The sequence below is a fragment of the Pyrus communis genome, chromosome 14 (assembly GCF_041283825.1).
Source record: "Pyrus communis isolate YQ-2024b chromosome 14, ASM4128382v1, whole genome shotgun sequence".
NCBI classification, from domain to species: Eukaryota; Viridiplantae; Streptophyta; class Magnoliopsida; order Rosales; family Rosaceae; genus Pyrus; species Pyrus communis.
The window spans coordinates 23,959,799-23,982,599 of NC_142578.1; the positions used below are offsets into that span (position 1 = coordinate 23,959,799).

The 22,801-nt window shown below is 36.8% G+C and overlaps 2 protein-coding genes and 2 pseudogenes across 3 annotated transcripts; 3 read left to right on the forward strand and 1 right to left on the reverse strand.

The window, feature by feature from the left end:
* Positions 1 to 970: 970 nt before the first annotated feature.
* Positions 971 to 2,750, forward strand: LOC148691442 (uncharacterized). The gene is made up of 2 exons (XM_088684244.1): positions 971 to 2,079; positions 2,215 to 2,750. The coding sequence occupies exon 1, from the start codon at positions 1,107 to 1,109 to the stop codon at positions 1,650 to 1,652; it is 546 nt and encodes a 181-aa protein (XP_088540370.1). The 5' UTR covers positions 971 to 1,106; the 3' UTR covers positions 1,653 to 2,079; positions 2,215 to 2,750.
* On the reverse strand, positions 1,734 to 4,688 carry LOC137713008 (putative HVA22-like protein g). The gene is made up of 7 exons (XM_068452236.2): positions 4,436 to 4,688; positions 4,246 to 4,323; positions 4,034 to 4,132; positions 2,965 to 3,021; positions 2,817 to 2,880; positions 2,293 to 2,508; positions 1,734 to 2,072 (listed from the first exon to the last, which is right to left on the reverse strand). Exons 2-7 carry the CDS (start codon positions 4,275 to 4,277, stop codon positions 1,818 to 1,820), a joined length of 723 nt encoding a protein of 240 aa, XP_068308337.2. The 5' UTR covers positions 4,278 to 4,323; positions 4,436 to 4,688; the 3' UTR covers positions 1,734 to 1,817.
* A 10,199-nt stretch (positions 4,689 to 14,887) lies between these two features.
* Positions 14,888 to 20,826, forward strand: LOC137713374 (uncharacterized; annotated as a pseudogene). The gene is made up of 12 exons (XR_015955478.1): positions 14,888 to 15,044; positions 15,188 to 15,261; positions 15,338 to 15,409; positions 15,508 to 15,536; positions 16,349 to 16,399; positions 16,871 to 16,921; positions 17,649 to 17,708; positions 17,823 to 17,905; positions 18,608 to 18,755; positions 19,001 to 19,051; positions 19,490 to 19,594; positions 20,563 to 20,826. The product of XR_015955478.1 is annotated as an uncharacterized LOC137713374 (transcript).
* Positions 20,827 to 21,257: 431 nt separating this feature from the next.
* LOC137712052 (transcription repressor OFP6-like) lies at positions 21,258 to 22,183 on the forward strand (annotated as a pseudogene).
* Positions 22,184 to 22,801: the final 618 nt, after the last annotated feature.

Genomic DNA, 22,801 nt, shown 5'->3' on the forward strand with positions numbered 1-22,801 from the left:
GCACCAATGCTGCCTCTATTTTTTCTCTACCAGCACCTGCTTTTACAGGTCCCAACAATACGCGGTTATCTTGTCAAGTGTTTAGACCCTTGAGATACAACCCTAAGGTATAGCTGTAGAACTTGATATACAATTTTCAAAAACATTGATACATTTTAAGTATAGATTTGTGATAATTGTGATAGTTAGTGGTGATATTTGTACGTGTGATGGTGCTAATGGTGATATGTGGACTGGAGTATTTGTGGACACCCATTGACCATCCCTGATTCATATCTAGTTCTTTTAGAGAAATGCAATGGACGTCTTGTACGTGAAGAATTGTTTCATGAGAAATGCTAAAGAGATATTCTCAAAAGTGAGACTTTTTATGAGCTTTGCCACCTTATGTTTTCTACATTATATTTTATAATTTTGACTCTTTATTAGGGTTCTCTCATTTGGAATCCCTGAAGAAGATCAAGCTAGCCCTTGCGAACAACTTGATGCACTATCTCACTTCAACCGTTTGAAAGAAATGCGGCCAAAAGAAGAAAATCTATGGACAGACCCCATCGTCTCCACCCCATAGGAACTACAAGGTCACTTCAAGAATGCATTCGAACAGAAATTAACGTTAAAGGACTTGTATGACATGACTAATCAATATAAATACTTTAACACTCCAACAATTTAAACTCATATTCAAAAACTTTTTCGCTATATTATCAGTTTCGATATCTATAAAAAATCTAATTTTAAGAGAGTTTCGTTAGCATTTCTCTTGTTGGATTAGTTTCCAAGCATCACTTCCATCATAGCATCGAGTTTAGTTGTTGACTAGTCGTGTGCGCAGCCTCCCTCTGTTTTCAAGTTGCAACTAGGATTTGAGCGCATACGGGTGGCCCCAACCAGAAATTGGCGGGACCGCAAACATCAATCTTTTAAAACAAATAGTAAGATAAGATAGTGTCCTGCGCGTAGAGACAAAAACGACGTTTGTTTTAGGCCAATTATTGCCAAAACGCACCCCGCCGGAAACCCAACCCCGCGTTTCACGTTCCATTCCCTCTCTCTCTCTCTCATTTTGTTGTTGCTTCTTCTGCTTTGCTTTCAGCTGCTCTACTATGGACGATTCCACCCTACTCAGCTCACACCCGGTGGGCCCACTACTCCCGTCAAGCAAGCTCGGCCGCAGAAACTCCATCTCCACATCCGTGGTGGTCCCCGCCAAGCTCAGCCTCCTCTCCGACACCACCACTCCTACCTCAGCGACCAAGCATCTCCAGCGCCTCCACAGCTCCACCTTCCCAAACGGTGACGTTTCGCCCCCAGCACCGCCTCAACTGGACCTGGAGTTCCTCTCACTCAAGACCTCCGAATCCTACACTTCTCTCAAAGACCTGCTCCCCTCCCCCGCCGTTAACTCCCCCACCGCCGCCTCCGCCAACAACTCCGGCTACGAAATCTCCATCCGTAACCGCCTTGTGAAGCAGGCCGCCTGGGCCTACCTCCAGCCCATGTCCTCCACTTCCGACCCATCGGGCCCAAACTTCCTTCGCCGCCTCTGCCAAAAGCTGTCCCCCTGCCTCTCCTTCTTCACCAACCGCGTCGTCCCCTTCCTCTCCCGAGCTCTCGGCCACACACTCCTCTGTATCGGTCTCGCCACCTAACCCAGCCTGCCATTTTTGTTCGTCTGTATATATTTTGACTCAAAAGAAAACAAGATTGAATGAAAGAATTTGAATTCGGAGTTCGATGAATCAATCAATCGATTTCTGTTTCTGGGAATTGTACAATTTTTGTTCTTGTTTTTTGTGATTACAATCTAATCTCTCTCACTGGATTGGCTTAGAACGCCTGAGCCGGAGCTTCTCAGTCAACTCGTCAACCTGCCCACCATCCGTTTGATGTCGGGGATGAACCACCTTGGGGGACCTCGGAGTCTCAGACATAGCGCGGTTGATTGTGGTGGCTCTGCCATTTGGTGTTGCTGTTGGGTATTCTGGCTGCCACTTGTTCTTCCCGCTCGGTTTACGTAGCGGCGGTGCTGGCGCTGCTGTATCCAGCTGATCATCATCGACTGTCTGGGACTACGAGGTTGGTTTAAAAAAACAAACAAAAACAATGAATTTTCAGTAACTTGTTTCCCAGGAGAATTCAAATCTTTGTTTTCGTGTACGCGAAATTGTTTCTTGCTGAGAATTTTATGGGATCACGCATAACATGAACCAGGTAAATAAACGACTGAACGTGCGGTCAAGGATTCTGGGGCATACATACTAATTGTATTGCATTGTGAATGCGGCGTACCTCGGTGGTGGGTTTGGTGGCGAACTTTGTGGAGTTAGCAGCCATGTACCGAAGGGCTTGGAGGAAAGCAGCGTGGCCATATTGGGCGAAGTTCTGCCAGTAGAGTACCGTCAAATCCCAGGCTCTTGCTCTCATCTCCAGTAACTTCCTGTCTATGTCTGTCTCATGCTTTGCTACATACGGCCTCAGGAAGGTCTTGTACACAAAGAAAGTTCCCTGCAATCGCATTTCAAACGCCATTCCAATGAGTCAAATTGAAAATCCGTGCAACTGTCTTTATGTTGTCAGACTGTGAATGTGGACCTCTAATCAGGTTAACTGTTATCTTAATGTTCGTGTAGTCGGTCGGACTTATAGTTTGCTAGCATAAGTCTAGCACAATGTTTGCACATTTCAAATTGTCATGTTATGTTGTCAGACTATGAATATAAGTATTGCCTAAATATTGATGGAATGTATGGTCGATTGTCTTCAAATTCACAGTTTGCTAACATAAGTCTAGCAGGGTGTTATGTGTTTCTTACCTTGGTCTTTGGATACCATAGGTATATAAAAAGTGCCACCTTCCCTTCACCATACATAGGCAACCTTCAAATTTTCACAATTCAAATGTCAAATTAAATTTAAAATGTGGTATGTAAAATGAGTTTATAGTAAGAGAGTGACTTGTACCATGAGATGAATACATCTCCAATCCTCTCAAGAACTGTGAGCATTGCCACGATTATCCTGTGAAAACGACATGTCGTTATTGCATATTCAACTTGACATTACCAATTTAGAGCTCAATCAAACATGCCCATAACATGTAACTATACATCCACATAAGTCACCAAAATGCTCTAATGATATGTTTACAATGATAGGGACTCAGAAAAAGAAGGAACTCGGATAAATAAAAACATTAATTTCATCAAAAGTAAACTTCAAATACGTATAATTATTTAGATAAGGTAAAGTTTATTTTTATGTTAAAATTGAATCTGTAACTTTTTCTCTTTTTACTTTTTCTTCTATATTTTTTTAGGCATTTTAGTCAAAATTGTTTCTGAAATTGGCATAACTCCTTACTTTGGTCTCTGAGATTTGGAATTGAGTGAAGTGGTCCCTGAGTTTGTCTACCATAAATTATTTTGGTTATTTCGTGAAAAATCTCTGTTAAATAAAGATAAAATGACAAAAAAACCTTCAATAAGGATAAACTGACAAAAATACCCTCAATTTAGTAAACAATGGGCCAAAATGATTTGACAAAATTTGGGGGTATTTTTGTCATTGTATCTTTATTTAATGGAACTTTTTCACGGAATGACCAAAATGATTGATTGTAGTGGACAAACTCGGAAACCAAAATAAAGAGTTATGTCAATCTCATGGATCATTTTTAGATTAAAAAAAAAAAAAAAAAAAAAAAAACCAACAAATTATTGGTCGAATTGCTACCAAGGATCTGAACTTAACCAATATGAGATGACAACCAAAACATGAAAATACTCTTCCAAAAGGTAACCAAAATGAGTTTCAAACATCAACCATACCAACCCTATAAGGGGAAGAAGAACATAAATCGAAGATGGCAAAACAATAGTGTCTCAAACCTATCACGTGTTGCCTTGTGCTTTAATTTTTTTTCCACGTCACATGGTTGGTTTGAAATATCGTCATATTAACATCTTCGTTTCATGTAAGTCTCTTGCCATATTGGCATATGACTAAAACGACTGGGTTTTTAATTACGTACCAGTATTGGCACCAAAACCGGAGTTCTTCAATCTCAACTCTGTTCTTCTCCACTGTTTTGTAGCACTCAAATGCTGGGTATGCATACCCAAGAAACAATCTGCACACCCCCAACAAAACATGTCAAAAAACAACCCAAAAACAAAACCAAAGGTAAAGTCGAAGATCAAGATTCAAAACTGGATTAACATTAATTAAACAACATTAACATACATAAGAATTCTGGTTAGCAAGCTTCCCAACATCTTTCAATCCCTTCACATCAAACACCAACACACAGAAATTATATCCCTGCAACACGAAACCCAACTTTTAAATCAACCCCACAGTTGCATTACTTCGAACCCCGAAACGCGTAGAACGTCGAGATTTCAGAAAGACGGGCCAGCGTTGATCGACTCACCTTCTCGTTGAGAACAAGTTAAAAAGGAAGAAATAGAACCACAAATGCCCACCAAGTGAGGAGTTCCAATTAAACAGCAAGAAGGAAGGGATTAATATTATTCTTTGAGAAAAAATGGGGTTTTATTTACTCTGATTCTGTGAAGGAAAATGTATTTCGAGGAGAGAGAAACAAGAGGGGGGGAGAGAGAGAGAGAGAGAGAGAGAGATTCGCAGGAGTTTGGGACGGGAAGGATTGCCAAATTTCTAGAAATGCTATATTTGTATATGTATCGATTCCTATATATACACAATGGAGTTTTGGGAGTTAAGCTGTTAATCCACAACAGGATCAGATTTAGATTAATTAATTAATTTAATTAATATATGAGAGATGAACAGAGATTTGGATTTAAAAAAAAAAAGAAAAAAAGAAAAGAAAAAAAAAAGGAGGATTTCTTGCGATGGACGCCTCCTTACGATTTTACACGCAATTCTGTGGGGAGGGAGGGAGGGATTTCTCGGGATTCCTCAATTACCGTTTGGCAGTTGGTTCTTCTTAGGGGTATTTTTGTCGTTTGACATATGTACCCAGTCGCCAGAGGGTGCGAAATTGTTTTTTACTTTTGCCTTTTTTTTATTGGAAGTTTTGACGAAAAATCGCAGTATTGTCCACTTTAATGAAAAATCATATTTTTACACTAAAAAGTCAAACATGGTACTATTCACTTTACTCTTTATTTTGTCCTTATCGTTAAAACTTAAAGTTTTCAAACCCATTTCATTAATTTTCCTTTTTTTATTTCCATCGAAAATAAAATTTGATTTTTCTGTTAGATATTTTGTTTTAACAATTAATTAAGAAAATAAAATTCCACGTAACTAAAATGAAAATAAAGAGAAAAAGAGGGAGGGAGGAGGTTCGTATGGAAAGAAGTAAAAGGTTGCATCACATTGCAAAAAGTCACATATTTGAGATAATTTCTAATATAAACAATATTTATTTAGACAATTTTGTAATAAATTGAAATTATAAAGGAAAATGAGATAATCTATGTATATTATTGAGGAATAAGAGTTTGGTGAAACTGTTTGAACCCAAATTTACACTATTGATCCGTGTATTCAAGCCATTGAGTGAGCATAGCTCTCAACCGTCGGATGAAAAGTAAAGATAATTTTGTTATTATTGAAAGATCATATTTTGATTTTTATCATAATAATTTTTGTTTAACAAATTATCTTGATATTTTCTTATACGGGATAATAAGATGCAAAGTAAGTTTCCGAGCAAGCAGTACAATTCAAATGGACTTGGGGACTCCTATTATCAGATTGCGAAGCAGGATGGTGATGGTGCATTAAGATGAGGTTTCAATAGTCAAGATGCATGGTTTTGGGATAACGTTGAAGTCAAGATAATGATGCAAATTGGAATGTCATTGGTATATGGAATTTGGATGACAGAGATCCACGACATTTAAATATTATAACCAATCTTCCGAGGAATCTTGACTTTGAGGGATATTATCAAAAAGGTTCTTTATCACAATATATAGACGCTGAGAGTTAGAATGGAACTGGAATACTTTATTTCAGTGGTTGAGCATTACAAAATCTATAAATAGAGGCAATGGCAACGACAAAAATGACCTCCAATTCAACACACAATTGCCCTGCGCAAACCTCTCAAACAACTTGAGATTTTTTATATTTTCATTTTCCGCCGACACACCTTCAGTTTGGATAAACAACACTGTGAAGGCAACCGGCAAACACATTCAGTTTGGATAAATAGCACTGTTGCCGTAGAATCAGTCGTTCCCGAAGCACATTCAGGTTGAATAAACAGCAATGCGTCAAGACCGACTGGTTATCTATCCAAGTCTCGGTCGAGAAGGATTTTCGAATCCTTATTGGCAGAGGTCATCTCATTAGCCTTCTCGGCGAAGTGAGGTGTTACCAGGTTACTACATTCGGCACCCTGAGAGCCGAATTTGATATTGAATTTCACAGAACTAGCAGCCTTGTCTTTAGGCTCGAAAATCCAAAGGCCGAGATTTGTTCCTTCCTTGGTTGCGATCGCAAGATCAAGAAGTCAGCAGCGCACTCAATGCAACATCAACACATTTTACTCCTCGGCCAAGCTCGGCCGACAATTTGGCACGCCCCGTATTGAACCGAATGACGTAGTTAGCTTATTAGTTACTCGGCCTGCGCGCCACGTAGGCTTTGTAATTTTTAGGATCAACATTTTGGCACGCCCGGTAGGACCTAGTGCTAAAACTACAAAATTCATATGATATATCAAGATGTCAATCCAGCTCCATTTAGCCGATTGCACGAGCTTCTTGTGCAATTGAAAATAACCAGTGAGGAGAATACACAACGCCTTGAAGAGAATAGAAAACGCCTAGCGGAGGATAAAAAATCGTGGGAAGTGGTCAAACTTCTTCGTGGCATGAGAGACAGGCAAAAATCATTCACTTATATGTTGAGAATAAAAGCTCCTATTACCCTACAAGAGCAATGGGTAAACGAAGACAGGGCTCGATTTAATGCCTAGCTAGATGAAGAACGTTTTCCTTACGTTTCTGACTATCGATCAATTCCCCTTGAAAAATGGTTAAATCTAAAGGCTGAGGGGGGGGGGGGGGCAATTTTCCACTTCGGCCACAATCAAAATTTGGCCTAAGAAGATTGTCGAGACGGCCGAAGACGAACCTAGGCCACCTGTTTTCTCGATCGAGACTGAAATTGTGGTAGGCCTAGAAGAAAAAGTTCCAGTTTCTGAGCCACAAATCAACTTGGAAAATTATTCGTCAGAGGAGTGCTCCAATGACGAACAGGGCCAAGACATGGTCTTAGATGTCGAAACCATGACAGTCGATATGGTTATTGGCAATAAAGCCTATATGGAGAAACCTAGTTTGGCTAAGTTGTTCGAGTTAAGAGCCGAAGTTGGCGAAATTATTATGCCTAGGGGGCATAATAATTGTTCCATACGTTCGGCGGCCGATGATAAAAAATATTTCGTCAAGTCAAAAGTATTTGGCAATGATTTTTTATTCGGCCCTAGAAAAAGGCAAATTGAAAATTTTGTTGTTCCAAGATCTCGACTTGGAATAAAGCATTGTTGGCTTCCTCATTTTCATGGATTGGCCACTTTTATTCCCGTACGTTAGATTTCCATTTTCTTTTTATATATTCTTATCCATCTGGCTTTTTGAGCCGATGCTGCATAAGAAAATAAGGGGGAAGCCAATTTTGTACCTCGTAAAAAAAAAAAAAAAAAAGGGAAGAAACTTTTGGCCGAAGGAGTATAAAAAATGTCATTCGACTGTTGGCCGAAGGTGTCAAAAAAAAAAAAAAAACGCAAAAGAGGCCGAGGATATTAACCTATTTAACCGGCTCAGAAGGAATCATTTTGACCGAAGTGACTGAAAGAATGCTTTTGGCCACAGGAACAAAAATCACATGCGTTGCTGACATTGGATATATAGTATCATCACATCAATCAGGCTACCTATTTAGTCATGATTGCTGACAATGGGTTGTGTGTGATGGTCGAGGAACGAGCTATCAAGGAAGATTTTTCCCTCGGCCCTTCATCCCTAACTCTTCTAGGCCCTCGACAGCGTTCGGTTTTCCTCAGTCCAATTTTTTTCGAGATGGTCGAAGAGGTTATTTATTAAAGTGGCCGGGCCTTGTATAGAATTGTGGCAGCTGAGGAAGACCATAGCGTTAACAGTGCAGAGATGTTGTTGCCGAGTAAAAAGTTTCATTATCGGCGATACAAGAGTTTTTCGACTGTGCTAATTTCCTTAACCATTCGCCCTACAAGCCGAAGTTCAAGGAAATTGGGGGGCAATGTTTGGACCCAAATTTACACCATCAGCCCGTGCAATCAAGCCATTGAGTGAGCATAGCTCTCAACCGTCGGATGAAAAGTGACGATAATTTTGTTATTATTGAAAGATAATATTATGATTTTTATCATAATAATTATCATTTAACAAATTATCTTGATATTTTCTTATACGAGATAATAAGATGCAAAGTAAGTTTCCGAGCAAGCAGTACAATTCAAATGGACTTGGGATAAGGTTTGAATAGTCAAGATGCATGGTTTTGGGATAACGTTGAAGTCAAGATAATGACGCAAATTGGAATGTCATTGGTACATGGAATTTGGATGACAGAGATCCACGACATTTAAATATTATAACCAATCTTCCGAGGAATCTTGACTTTGAGGGATATTATCAAAAAGGTTCTTTATCACAATATATGGACGCTGAGAGTTAGAATAGAACTGGAATACTTTATTTCAGTGGCTGAGTGTTACAAAATCTATAAATAGAGGCAGTAGCAACGACAAAAAGGACCTCCAATTCAATACACAATTGCCCAGCGCAAACCTCTCAAACAACTTGAGATTTTTTTTTATTTTCTTTTTCCGCCGACACACCTTCAGTTTGGATAAACAACACTATGAAGGCAACTGGCGAACACCTTTAGTTTGGATAAATAGCACTGTTGTCGTAGAATCAGTCGTTCCCGAAGCACATTCAGTTTGGATAAACAGCACGGCGTCGAGGCCGACTGGTTATCTATCCAAGTCTTGGTTGAGAAGGATTTTCGAATCCTTATTGGCAGAGGTCATCTCATTAACCTTCTCGACGAAGTGAGGTGTTACCAGGTTACTACATTCGGCACCCTGAGAGCCGAATTTGATATTGAACTTCGCAGAACTAGCAGCCTTGTCTTCAGGCTCGAGAATCCAAAGGCCGAGATTTTTTCCTTCCTCGGCAGCAATCGTAAGATCAAGAAGTCAGCAGCGCACTCAACGCAACATCAACAAATTTTACTCCTCGGCCGAGCTCGGCCGACGAGTTGGCACGCCTCACATTCAACCGAAGGACGTAGTTAGTTTATTAGTTACTCGGCCTGCGCGCCATGTAGGCTTTGTAATTTTTAGGATCAACAGAAACATTCAAAATATGTTAAGAAAGTTTTTTCTTTTTTCTTTTTTTTTTAGTACATTGATATTTTTATATTAAGGAGAGGGGGAGTTCAGCAAAGTCACACAATAGGCAATCTAATTTGTTATCAAATTTGCCATTCACGAGATTTGAACCTAAGACTTCTCACTTCCAAGTGAAGAGGAATATCATCAGACCATAGTACTAAGTGGTAAGAATGTCTTTTTGTTAATTCAAATTCTAGAAGAAGATGACTTAATTTTTGGCAAACGGGTCGCGTTTCTCGTGTTCAATATTCATATTGTTTTCGTGTCATACACGTTATCTTAATGTATTGTGTTGTGTCAAATCTTTTATCTTAATTAGTTCTTAACAGGTGACCCAACAACGACACAACTTGTGACGGGTTATGTCATTTCATGTCGGGTTTATGGGTCACGCAAGAAATTATTATACCTAATTCGTTAACGTGTTATGTATCATACCCATTATCTTAACAAGTTCTTAAGTGGTGACCCAATTCGTTAACGTGTTCTTAACATGTAACTCGATAACGACTTGACTTGCTAATAGGTTGACCCGAAGCCTGTTGTTTTTGTGTTATTTCATGTCAAGTTAATGAGTCATACCAAAAATTGCCAAATCTAATTAATAGCAAGATAAATGTATTTCTATTTTGCTAGCTTAATAAATACAAGTTCCTATAACCGTATAGTCTCTAAATAGGGACAACAGACCTCCAGTGGGTTGGAATAGAAGTCCTCAATAACCGTATAGTCTCTAAATAGGGACAACAGACCTCCAGTGGGTTGGAATAGAAGTCCTCAAATTATCCCATATATAGGGACTCGCCGAATATCTCAAAGAAATCCTCAAATGTGAAGACTATATATAGGGACTCAAAGAGTGAGTCCCACTATGTATTTTGAGTGGGAAACAAACCTACTCATGTATGAATGTTGCACGACAACTCCTTTTTTGTTTGTTTGTTTGTTTTTTTTTTTTTTTTGAACCCACCCACGTGAATGATTTCTACAACTTCATTTTTTTTAACTGTTGGATAGGTTATTAGTTTTTATTAACGGCCACAATACTACTACGAAGTGAACAATAATTTTCTTTTAGTCCTTATATTTAAGAATTATACCATAAAGACCTTCATTGCGGACAATATTCTTTTAGGGACCCTAATATTCCCTTCAAATGCCTAAATAAGTCTTTAAAGTTAGCGATGGGAGTCATTAGAGATGCTCTTAAATTTATACACCTTGACCTTTGCAAAATCCAATCCAATCCAATTCCATCCCAAATACTATATATATTATCGTCCTATTCCTTCTGCCGCATCACATTGCATAACCTTCTGGTATTTATAAACGTAACAGTTTTAATCATAAAAAAAATGCATCTTCATAGAGTGGTTATTGACACAGATGTATACATTGCGATAAAAAGTTAAAAACAAAAAAAGTAGACATTTTTATGTGACACAGTCTAAATTTAATTTATAACGTTGTTAAATTACACGATGATTGACTGATGAGGATGAAACACTACTAACTCGTTTGTTTAAAAAAAAAAAAAGAATTATTAAAGAACTAAATACTGCAAATAAACATAATAGCGAAAGACAAGATAAAACAAAACAACAAAAGTGAAGCTGACAGACAAATAACTTTAAAAATCAGACGGAACAAGGGTGTATTTGACATTTAACATTTGGTTGACCTATCTTTTTAAACGTGTAATACTATAATACTAAACTCAAAACATGACTAATAACTAATACTATCTTTGAACTAGTCACATCCACGCCACATCACAAGTTTACAACAAAATGCTCCCCACGCCAAGCCTTGGGTCAATGATCCCACACTAACGAGAGGAAGAAAACTTACAATATCTACGGTCTATCTTTTCTTTTGATTGTCAAACTGATCGGACGTTTTAATATATTTGTTATATTATCTTTATAGTCCCATCATTTCATTTGTATAAACGTATCATTTTTTCTAAATTGGTTAATTGTGCACTTAAATATTATATAATCATTAGAACAACCAATTTCCCTTCTTAAAACAATAAAAAATTCTCTTCAATATGTTCTAATCTTTGAAGTTTACCAACAAAAAAATAATTTTTTGGAGTTAAATTGGGGATCAAAGCATGAAGGTTAATGACCTGTTGACCGTCTAAACTCCATTCCAAGTAAGTAAACATAAGTAAACGTTTGAAACGAAGGAAGAATATTTCAAAACAAGTTTGTCATTTCGAGGAGTTAAGATTTGAAGGTATTATCTTCAGCTGATAGTTTCGTCACGATAATTTATCTTTTTGAGGACGTGAAAAACTTACAGAGGCATTTTAGTCTCCTCTTGGCTACTATAGTGTGATTCACTAACAGTAGGAATCAAACCCAAAATATGCCGTGTAGGCTACGAGCTTAGATATCGTCCCCAACCACTGAATCACCCTATAGTGGTTGCAGCTGGAATGAGTTCAGGTGATCAAATTGATATTGGATTATGGATAAGTGGACCCTTAATTAAAGTTGTTATATTAGGCCAACAAGACAACAACTAATTAATAGTTTTTTTGAAGAAATAGTAATCTTATTACTAGTCAACATATTATTAAGTAATGGAAATTATTATTACGATTCATAAACTAAATTTGTATAAATGTTTTTTATATAAATGATTATGCATTAGTTATACGATTCAGTCGCGCTTGTGCATAACCCACAGTGTAAGACTGAGTAATATAAATTAATGGAATTATTAACTATAGTTGTTCCTAAATATGTATCTTCAACACAAGCAACTTATAGTATATAAAATAAAAAATAAATATAATATTATATGTAGGTGAATGAAACCAAGAAGCAATTGTTGATGTATGGTGTGCATTTCAATTTCCTGCAACTTCCTTGAAGATGAACCGATGAGAGTTCCCTTTTGTCCTTTCTTTCCACTACTCTTCCCCCTTCTATTTTATTAATTGGGTTAATTAAATGGTCTTAAATATAATTATAATAATCCACGATTTCAATTTCCTGCAACTTCCTTGAAGATGAACCGATGAGAGTTCCCTTTTGTCCATTTTTTCCACCACTCTTCCCCTTTCTATTTTATTAATTGGGTTAATTAAATGATCTTAAATATAATTATGATAAGGAAAATTTTATTTGAACCCATATAACCATTCTCTACACCCACCTTAAATTTTAAATGTGAATTATCTTTTTTATCTACCATCAAATACAAGGTGAAATTAATAATAAAACTAAAATTTATTAATAAACTCATTGTTGATTCTAAAGACAACTGAGGGTTTAAGGCTCCTTCGAATTGGGGAATCAGGAATAAAGAACTTGGATTTAAGAATTTGGACAAGCATAAAACCATCCCCTCCTACTCCCCGCAACCTTAAAATCATCACTCTCTCTTCTACCAAAACAATGCCAATGAGGTTAAAACCGAAGACAGATCTCAACGGCTAGATAAATCGCTCTTGCCGGCCTTAGCCCACTTCTACCCACTTTCCAGAAGAATAAAAAATAACAATTAACATCTTCACAAAGATGAGGGGGCTAGCTTAATAAACATTACAAACCAGATAGTAATCATTCTATGTAATTTGTCTTTATATAATTATTATTACTATTGTGTGTGTATTTATAAAATGATTTTGAGTTAGGGAGTAGAGTTTAATTATTGTGGCAATGGGAGTGAGTGAAGCGGCAATGGGATGAACAATGGGATCCAATTCAGATAAAGCACACTTTGAATGAATTGCAGAACAGTGATTTAGAGTTTTTGTTTTCTAAATGGGTCTAAAGATAAATTTACATATTAAATTGGGTGTGTGAGGGTAGTTTAGGTATTAAATTTGAGTTTAAAGAGATATTGATAGTTTAGTTAATAATAATATAGGTGCAGAAAGTAAGTTGGATGTAAAAAGAGGTTACATGGGTTCAAATAAAATTTCCCTTATAATAATCCATAATTTCATGCAAAACATTGTTTGGTGTTATGTTTTGAAGGACTATGAACAATTTCAATAGCGACCAAAACCGTTTGAAGGTCGTAAACAAAAAGTTTTAGCGATGAAAACCATTTCTATTTTCTTTGGTTTTTATAAATTTTATTTTAAAAATTTTAATAATCACATGCTTAGTATGTGTGCAATTGCTAGTTATAACAAAGCAACGAGTATTATCTATATTTGACAAAAAAGAAGAAGTATTATATACACAAATTGACACACCTGGCCCTGATAACCAAGGGGACACCGAAATCGAGGCATGTTGGCTAACACCAGAAATGTGACGAGACCATAATATGCAATTGATGTGTAAAAAGTATGAGTAAATTAAAACCAAATCTAGAACAAATTTAATACAGGAGTAAGAGAGTGCATTGCGGTAAGAACCCTTATTACAATGCATCAACATCGGAACATAGATAAAAGTACAGCAGAAAAGAGGATATTCCCGTCTTGGGTAGGATAAATATTGTACAACTAATAGGAAATAAATTTCCTACATTGTCAAAAGTAGATTGTCATCCGCCAACAAACTCTTGCTCACCACAAAATCCAACTACTATGTCATACAGTCATAGAGGAGAGCAAAACAAAAAGTGTAAGTAAAAAAAAAAATGAAATTACAAAAAATAATCTTTGTTTTTCGCAATAGTAACCCCTCATTGTAAAACGCATGTAGTTTTATAAAACCATACAATAAATAAGTATAAAAAACCAATCCGAATAGTATAAAAGTAGTTCTATAAAGATATGAGTGAACCACAAATATTACAAATGTACATAATATGCTCATTAAAATGTAAACACATAAGCCCATGCACAAAATAACTACATAAATAAGTTGAGTGTAATAATCTATGCTCGAGTATTATGTATACGTGAAATTAACGATAAACACGTCACATATAAGTCCTAGATCCAAAAGTAACTAATAAAGCCTGCCACTTAGAAATAACAAATTCAATAAGAAACTCTCGAAGTATATAAAGTAACAGAGATGCTTCTTCGACTCTTTCCTTCCATTAGCCCACCTCTCTCACTCTCCTCCGGTTTCACGTACGTCTCCATTTTCCTCACCTTATTTCTACTTTCCATTATCCAGGATTAACTCTTTTAACCGGCAATAAGTATTAAGTACCCACCCACCCACAAAGCCTAACTTTGGTTTTCACGTTAACAATTAATTGTCCTAAACAAGTACGAGGCTTTCATAATTTCATACACCTTTCAGAGAGAATTAGCTAGCAGTAGCAAATTAGCAATAGGATACTTTAAGTTCTATTGCACTGATATTGTCCTGTAACTTGTATCTTGCCACTTACACAACATGATAAGTTGAATTTTATCACAAAAGGCATTGGCGTAATTAGTACTGTATAAGTTGATATTTGATTTTGTTTTCCGATGTGAGATTTTTGTATTGTCGAACATATAATTGTGGAGTGAAGAGTTATTGATATTCTTATGTAGTTATATAAGGCCAAGGGCAAGCTACAGATTATACTGTGGAAGCAGAGAAATGGGTGAGCAGGAAAATTCAGAATCTGAAGTAATTCAAGTGAAGAATCGTGCCACATTTCGTCCGTGCAATTTGTCAAGGTTCTTACTTTTTGGCTACAAATTCTTTGTGATGTGTGATAGTTTTCGTGACGATTATTTTGTGAATTGGGTTTTTTTTTTTTTTTATGTTTTTTTTTGTTTTGTTTTTTTTTTTTTTTTTCGCTGTTTGATATTTTTTTCAGTTTCACCACTGAAGTACTGCAGATACCTGCAGACAATCCAACATTGCATGTTCTTGTTATACCTGGAAATCCAGGTGGGTTTTTGTGTTTATCTGGCTGGGATTGATTCAATTGTCAGAACTTACTATTTGGATTTTCGGTATATTGCAGGTATTGTTTCATTTTACAAAGACTTTGTGGAGTCGCCGTATGATTTGCTGGGTGGAGCTGCGTCTGTGACAGGCAAGAATTGGGTGTTTTTTGTATGTCATTTTCGGTTATCTATTTTGGAAGTTGTAAAGTTCATGCTAATTTGTTTTCAATCTTGTGTCTATCATCAGCTGTTGGGCATATATCTCATACCAAAAAGGTATTACATTTTTCTTATACGAGGTTCGGTCATACTTGTATTGATCTTTGCATCAATTTTCAGTACGTGCCCTTTGTTGATTATCAGTACATGGTACTGTACTTTGGTTTCCTTTCCAACCAACTAATCACCTTTAGAATTGGCAAGTATTATGTTCGGGAATATGTTAAATTATGCCAATAGTGAGGTTGACCCTGGGTTTCTAATGTGAAGAAACTGGAAACTAGGGTTCTGACAATTATTGTAAATCATTGAAGTATCCTAAGCTTCAAAATATCTGTAAATCAAATTACTTTATCAGTTGGTGTGCATGAACCAACTCAAGGGCTCTTTGATCTTTGCTTTTTGAAGGTAATTCATATGGACAGATCACAGATGTGAGAACCGAAAGCCACTAACAGGTCTTGTTGCCTTTTCCTTGGAGAGAAAAGCTAAACCAAAATGAGTAGGAGTGTCTATGAATCAGTTATATTTTAGAGGGCACGATGATGTATGCCTTCGGTAGTTAATAAAAGGGTGGTGGGCATCTTATGGTCCTCAGGTTCAAATGTTTCTGAATCTGAAAGATACAAACTTTGTTAAGATGGTTGCAAGAGTAAATTTCAACCAATTATGCATGCAAGTGCATACTTTGACCTTCCATTATATATATAGTAGTCCTTGCAAGTCTCATTTCACCCATTTGTTTAGTTGAAGAATTATTTGATGACTTTCTATCATTTACCATGTAAGATATTTGATCTTGCTTGACACTCTGCTTCGGTGGTCTGTGGCGTGGTCATGATTGTTATATGATATTCTCTTCTTGTTAGAACTGGGAGCATAGAGGGCTGTTCTCATTACAAGAACAAATTGATCATAAGGTAAACCGTGCTTGCTTTATGGTTTTGTTTAAATGGTCGGGCGGACAAAGGAGACCAGAGATCTGTGATACATCTTCAAGTTGTTTGTGTGGTGGTTTAATGTCCTGTACAATGAAGTGAAGCATTTTGAATGTCATTTCTTCCGAAATCAATTGCCTTCCAGTTGATCTGCTTGTATTAATAATATCAAACCGTGAAATCCAAATTACTGAATTTAGCATCTGAAATTATAAGTTTTCATGTCATTCCATGCGTTTGTTTTATTTTAAAGGCAGCAATCTAACTTTGACTTGCAGATCTGACTTCTGTTTAGAACACTATTCGATTTCTCCTTTTCCAATACTTTTCCTATTGGCACTCATTCGCTAATTTGTCTATATTGGAACTTATTAATTATAACAGTGTCTCAGGCTTAATGAATGGTATATTAGAGTCACATATAGTGCTTACTTGTTTTAAATTTGTGTGCAGATGGACTTCATCAAACAGGAATTGCAAAATAATGAAGTTCCAATATTACTGGTGCGATAATTTTCTCTCTCCAATTTCTGCTGCTAATTTCAGTTTAATGTCTGCTGTGTGGAGAAGAGGGGTGTATACGTGCAATATCTGTTCCTAAATCACCTTAAGATTGTTGGACCAAGTTAGATATCTCTGCATTTGAGTTCTGTAGCATTTGCTTGTCAGCAATGCTGTATCCACTAAACTTTATTTCTAGCATATACATCAGCAACATTGCAAATACACATCCATTGCCTTTACTTTAACACTCAAGCACCCGTTAATCAGAAGCATTTCCCAGTGTCAATACAAAATGTTCTCTTGTTTCAGTTTTTGTGTGTGATTGTTTACTGACAGTAGTATATTTTTATGAACATAAGCATTGTGATTGAGTGCCCTCTCTTCCTCTGTTTTTTTTTTATTTCATTTGGGTGTTATCCATAATGTATTTCTCCTATGTAGAAAATAAAGGGGTTTAATTGTTCAATGGGTGTGTTTTTAATCTTCGATCAATAGTTGGGTGATGAACATCTGTCAGCATTTCCTGGTTCTGAACGAGGATTATTAGTGTACCATATTTTTCTGTGTTCAAATGTTGTTCTTCAGGTGGTGATCTCAACAAATTCTGTGATCACCAATTCATCCGCAGGATTACACGAAAGAATTTGAAAGACTGTAAAAATTGATTTTCTTCAGCTTCTGATTTTTACTATCTTCTTATAAAACAGCTGAGTTTAGTTTCCTGCAGGTTGGGCACTCTATTGGTTCATATATATCTTTCGAAATGTTTAAAAGATCTCCAGAGAAGGTGACAACAACCCTGTAAAATTTTGTCTACTACTCATTTGTAATACTATTACTACCACCCATAGGTTTTTTACTACAAAGAACCTGTTATTTAACATTGTTTATGGAATTTTAGGTAACATTTTGTGTTGGACTCTATCCATTTTTGGCCTTAAACAGACAATCCATACAGCAGTCTTTCATCGGGAAGCTAGCAGCGTAAAATTCTTTCTTTGTTATGAATTCTTTTGATTTGGTCCCATGCATTAGGGGGATCTTCTGTGCTTGATGGACATGCAAATGCAATAGACAGTTATTATAAAGAATGTTTTCTTGTTTTGCTGGTACCTTTCGTTTTTTTTTTTTTTTTGAACAAACGATATTATCTACACTAAGGGGGAGGGGGTGGGCTTAGCCTCACAATGGGCTAGCAATAATGTAGTTCAAATTCGCCTTTGGCGAGAATCGAACCTAAGACCTCTCACTTACAAGTGAAGAGGAATACCACTGGACTGTAGTACTAAGTGGCAGTACCTTTCGGTTTTACTATTTTATTTCATGCCTACTTTCCGTGGTGTCTCTTAAGGTTTGTAGGTTTCACTTATGGGACAATTAAAGTTGAACATTCAATGAGAATATTGACAGTTGATGATTGTAGGGAAACTGTTACTGACTCCAAAAAGTCATCCTCCACTCCTCCAAGTTTAGTTTCTCGTTTAGTGTTTAGGTGGGCGGAGTGCTGGATGACTTATTTATAGTTTCAATAACAGCTCCCGCTGTTTTTCACCATTTATTGAAATTATCACTTGGTCCTAATGTATATTGGCTGGTTCTGTTAAAACTCATCCTAGTGATATTGGTTGTGACTGTCTAACATTAAGGTATTCAGAAGGAATAATATCACAGAATATTATGTTTCAGGTCCCGCATTATAAGTGTTGTCTTGAGCTTAATTGTTGCGCTGTTGGGATTGTTTCCTATCCGATTGTTGAGGTTAATTGTGACCACATTCCTTGGGAAGCTCTGGTCAGCTACTGCAGTTGAGGCTACTTGCTCTCACTTGGTAAAGGTAAAGGTTTTTCTTGTAATAGATTGATGAAGTTCGCTTCTTAGGTCATATATATTTTCAAAAACGTCGTAAAATCTTTTCTTTTCTGGTTATTTCTTATTATGAAGGAGCTTATATACCAATGTTCTACTGCTTTTACTATTTTGCCACCATAAAGCAGTATGTTTTTTGTTCGTGAGTGTGTGCACGCTCACATGCATGTGTTTTGAATCTTTTCCGTCAACATTTGATTCGTGTACTTGCAGTACCATACCATGCGGAATGTCCTCTTTATGGCAATGACAGAATTCAGAAGGGTAAAACTCTTGGTTTTCTGTAAATTTTAAGATATTGTAATAGATTGTGAAAGTTACTAATAGTGTTTTGAAAAACTGTAGTTACTGCTGTGAGGATGTGTATTGGCTTTGTGCTACTGCATCTACTGAGTGCATCCTTGATCTGATTTGATGAATGAGTTCTTTCCTAATTGGTATTCATGTATGCATTCAAATCTGTTATCCTCATGTTAACAAGGAAGTTGTAGCACTAATACATTCGACTGAAAAGTTTCCAGTTTCCACGACGGTGTTCGACTATTTATTCTAGACACTATTTTCCTTGTTAAGATATGATATTCTCTTTGCATGTTTTGCATCTTCAGCTTCAACAAACACCAAATTTGCTGCATGGTTCATCTATGAAAGTTAGAACTGTGATAAACACATTTTGTGCTTACCATACGACCACACTGTCAGCTTTCAGAAACACCAGATTGGGCATGCATGAGGGAAAAGCAGCACAAAATGGCATTTTTGTTCGGCATTGATGATCACTGGGGTCCACTGCAAATGTTTGAAGAGGTAATTTAAATAGTTCTTATCAATGTTGAGTTTGGGAGTCAAGTGTCATTGAGATTTAAGAAATTAAGAGGGATATCGTGTCCCCGCCTGTTTGTGCAAATGGATATGTTGCGAATGCATCTATAGGTAGAAAACATATGTGAAGTCTCATGACCTTCCGGACCCCAGAGATTCCCAGATACCTTTAGCGTATGCTTCTTGCATGAAATTTGCAGCCACTCTCGTTTTCGTTTTTCGATCTGGAAAAGAATATAACCAAGAGAGTAGCTTACAACTCCACCAAGAGTAGGAATCTAGGAAGATCAGGGGCCTGGAAGGTTTTAGCACATACGTTGTTCGCTCAAGCTTAGTGAATATATTTTGATTTTTGTCATCGATATCTTTTGGAGAACTGCTTAGTAATGTAGTCACCTATGCACTGCTAACAAGAGGAATTTTTTGCTATGAGATAATAAATTGATTGGAGATAAGACTTTTTTGAGACTCCAATGGTTTAGCATTTCCTATCCTGTTTTTAAGTTTAAACTGTGGGGTAATGTTTTAGCGATGATTCCTTATTATGGTTTTCATATGAGAAAAGTGTATGATCACAGTTTTGTCCCCGATAAACATTGATTGAGAATGCTTAAATGGCCAATAAATTTGGGTTCTCTTAGAAAATTTTATTTCCAAGCAGATATAAGATATAGTACGAATGAGATAAAGTGGTTCCGGTTCTTGATGTTATTGAGTGTTAAATGTGTGTTGCAATTTCTGAACGCCTTTTTTCACTTCCACCACACTTTTTTTTTCTCTAACTATTGGATTGAATAAATCAAAAGAGAAACAGAAGTTCATATTTAAAAGGATGCATGTGTGTAGAAGGTGTAAAATGGCGTGCAGATTGCACTCCCCTTTGGTTTAGGCATTCTTTTACTTTTGCTGCTGGCACTGGGCTCATTACAACTTTGTATTTCTGTGGGTCCCAGATTTCCAAGCAGGTCCCAGATGCTGTTCTATCAACTGTAAGAGAGGGGCCTTACTCATGCTTTTTGTTGCACTGAAGCAGGCCGATATGGGTTGCTGAGCATGTAGCAGGCTTGATCAAGAACAATCAAGCGTCATGGATATACCTTCCGTAGCCACTAGCTAGCCCACCATGTTCGTCTTTAGGATTTGCAAATATTACTTTCAATTGGATGGATAAGTCAATAAATAAAATAAATCCAGAGATTTGATTGTTGCCTGATTAATTATACTATTAGCAGCAACGAATAAATTTGATGAGCTGCCTGCTTATGGACAACGAGAGATTCTTCCGTGTAACCGGTTGTATATCCGTTCTCTTTATCTCTGATACATATATGTACTTAAGGTACATGATTGTGAACAATTGAGACAAGCCGTTGATTATATTTTTGTATAAGGTCTTTAGTTGAAACAACAAAACTATTATATAATATTTATTGATTGCATTTCCCTCGCATAAGATTTATGAAGGATTTATCTGAGTGCTCTACATTATAGGTATTACTCACTCTCTGTGAATTAATTATTAGCTTTCCATAACTTGAAAGCATCTAGTACCACACCATGATGACAAGGAAGCAACACATCAAGTACACAACCCGTGTATTCTTTCTGGTAGTCAAATCGTGCGGTTGAGATCAGACTGTCATAGAAACAGATCACAGGACAGTCATTTTAGCATACAGGTGATCCTTCAGGAGCTCACGTGCAGACTTTATAGAGAGAGAGAGAGATAGCTCCTCTCCCAATCCACTTAGTCAAATCCCCTCATCCCAACTCTCACTTGCTCCCTCAACTCAAAACCTCTCTCTCTCTCTCTCTCTCTCTCTCTAAAACACACACAATGCCTACAACAACCAGAAGAAAGCTCTGGCTGAGCAAAGTCACAGTCGACATAGGATGCGGCAGCTGCAGAAAACCTAGTAAGCTCTTCCAAATATTCAACCCTAAACCTAAACCCTCCTCCAAAACCGTAAAACACAACCAATTTCATCATCCTGCTTCTTCTTCTTCAACCCCACGCAACAATTACAATAAACTCTACAAAGACAACTACCACGCTCCTTTTTTTGTCACAGACTCCGACACGAAGAGCACGCGACCAATCAACGGCTTCGGTAGAATCGGCAACGAGAGCGTGGCCGTGGAGAAAGACTCCGGCGACCCTTACTTGGATTTTCGACACTCCATGCTACAGATGATACTGGAGAACGAGATATACTCCAAAGACGATCTCCGGGAGCTTCTCAACTGTTTCCTGCAGCTCAACTCTCCCTGCAACCACGGCATTATCATCAGGGTCTTCACTGAGATCTGGAATGCTGTTTTCTCTGTCAGGTCTGGAGGTTCGACGTTGCTGCACTTTTGCGAGCAACAAGTCATGTGACTACTAGCTGAAGCTGTATCTTCTGCACGTGCAGCGGAGTTGGGAGACTGAGTTTCCACTTACATGTCGAGTTAAGAAGAAAGACAATGGAATTAAATCAAGTTATTTAAGGTCTTTTGTATGGTTGTGGGGTGCATGTAACGTAAAGAAATATTTTCCATGAATCAAATATTATATGAATTATGGTTACGATTTTTAATTTGTTTTTTTGTATTAATTATATTTTACCACTTTCCTAGAGTACAAAGTAAATCGTCGGATGAGATAATGTGGGATCATGAGTTTTGTTACATAGTGTAACATGGTAAAAGAATATTTCTATATATGTATTTTTCAGTTCTAAAAAGTTATACATTTTTACCTTTCACTTCTAAAATGTTACTGTACAAAATAATTTACAGTTACAATGTCTTCGTGAATTTTTTTCAGTGCAACACACTTGTGATTTTACATCTTATGTGGTTATCTTTGAATTGGAATTGGAAGCTTGTAAGTTTTAGTTAGAGTTTTGTCCAACAAAAAAAAAAAGTTTGATTAGAGTGGACTTAATTAGGATTATTCGAGAAGAGCTAAGCTGCAATAAAATAAAGGACGATACTTCGGACTTATATTATGCCTACTTTTTTTTTTGTCGAAGCATACTCTTACTTGTGAGTAATGTATTTTTATATCATACAAAAATTATGATCAAAATGGCTCATTTGTGGTTGAACTATCTTTATAAAATAATCAATTAATTTGAGTTCGTTTAATCTTTCATACGTAATGAACAAACCGACAATTCTAATAATAAATATTATAATTATAATGAA

What these genes read in the sequence shown, in the direction of transcription:
- LOC148691442 (XM_088684244.1), top strand. Translation starts at nt 1,107, where the DNA reads ATGGACGATTCCACCCTACTCAGCTCACACCCGGTGGGCCCACTACTC.
- LOC137713008 (XM_068452236.2), bottom strand. Translation starts at nt 4,277, where the DNA reads ATGTTGGGAAGCTTGCTAACCAGAATTCTTAT. An exon ending in CGGTTTTGGTGCCAATACTG is followed by an intron (nt 3,022 to 4,033) that starts GTACGTAATTAA and finishes TCGTTTTCACAG; the next exon opens with GATAATCGTGGCAATGCTCA. An exon ending in TATGGTATCCAAAGACCAAG is followed by an intron (nt 2,509 to 2,816) that starts GTAAGAAACACA and finishes ATGCGATTGCAG; the next exon opens with GGAACTTTCTTTGTGTACAA.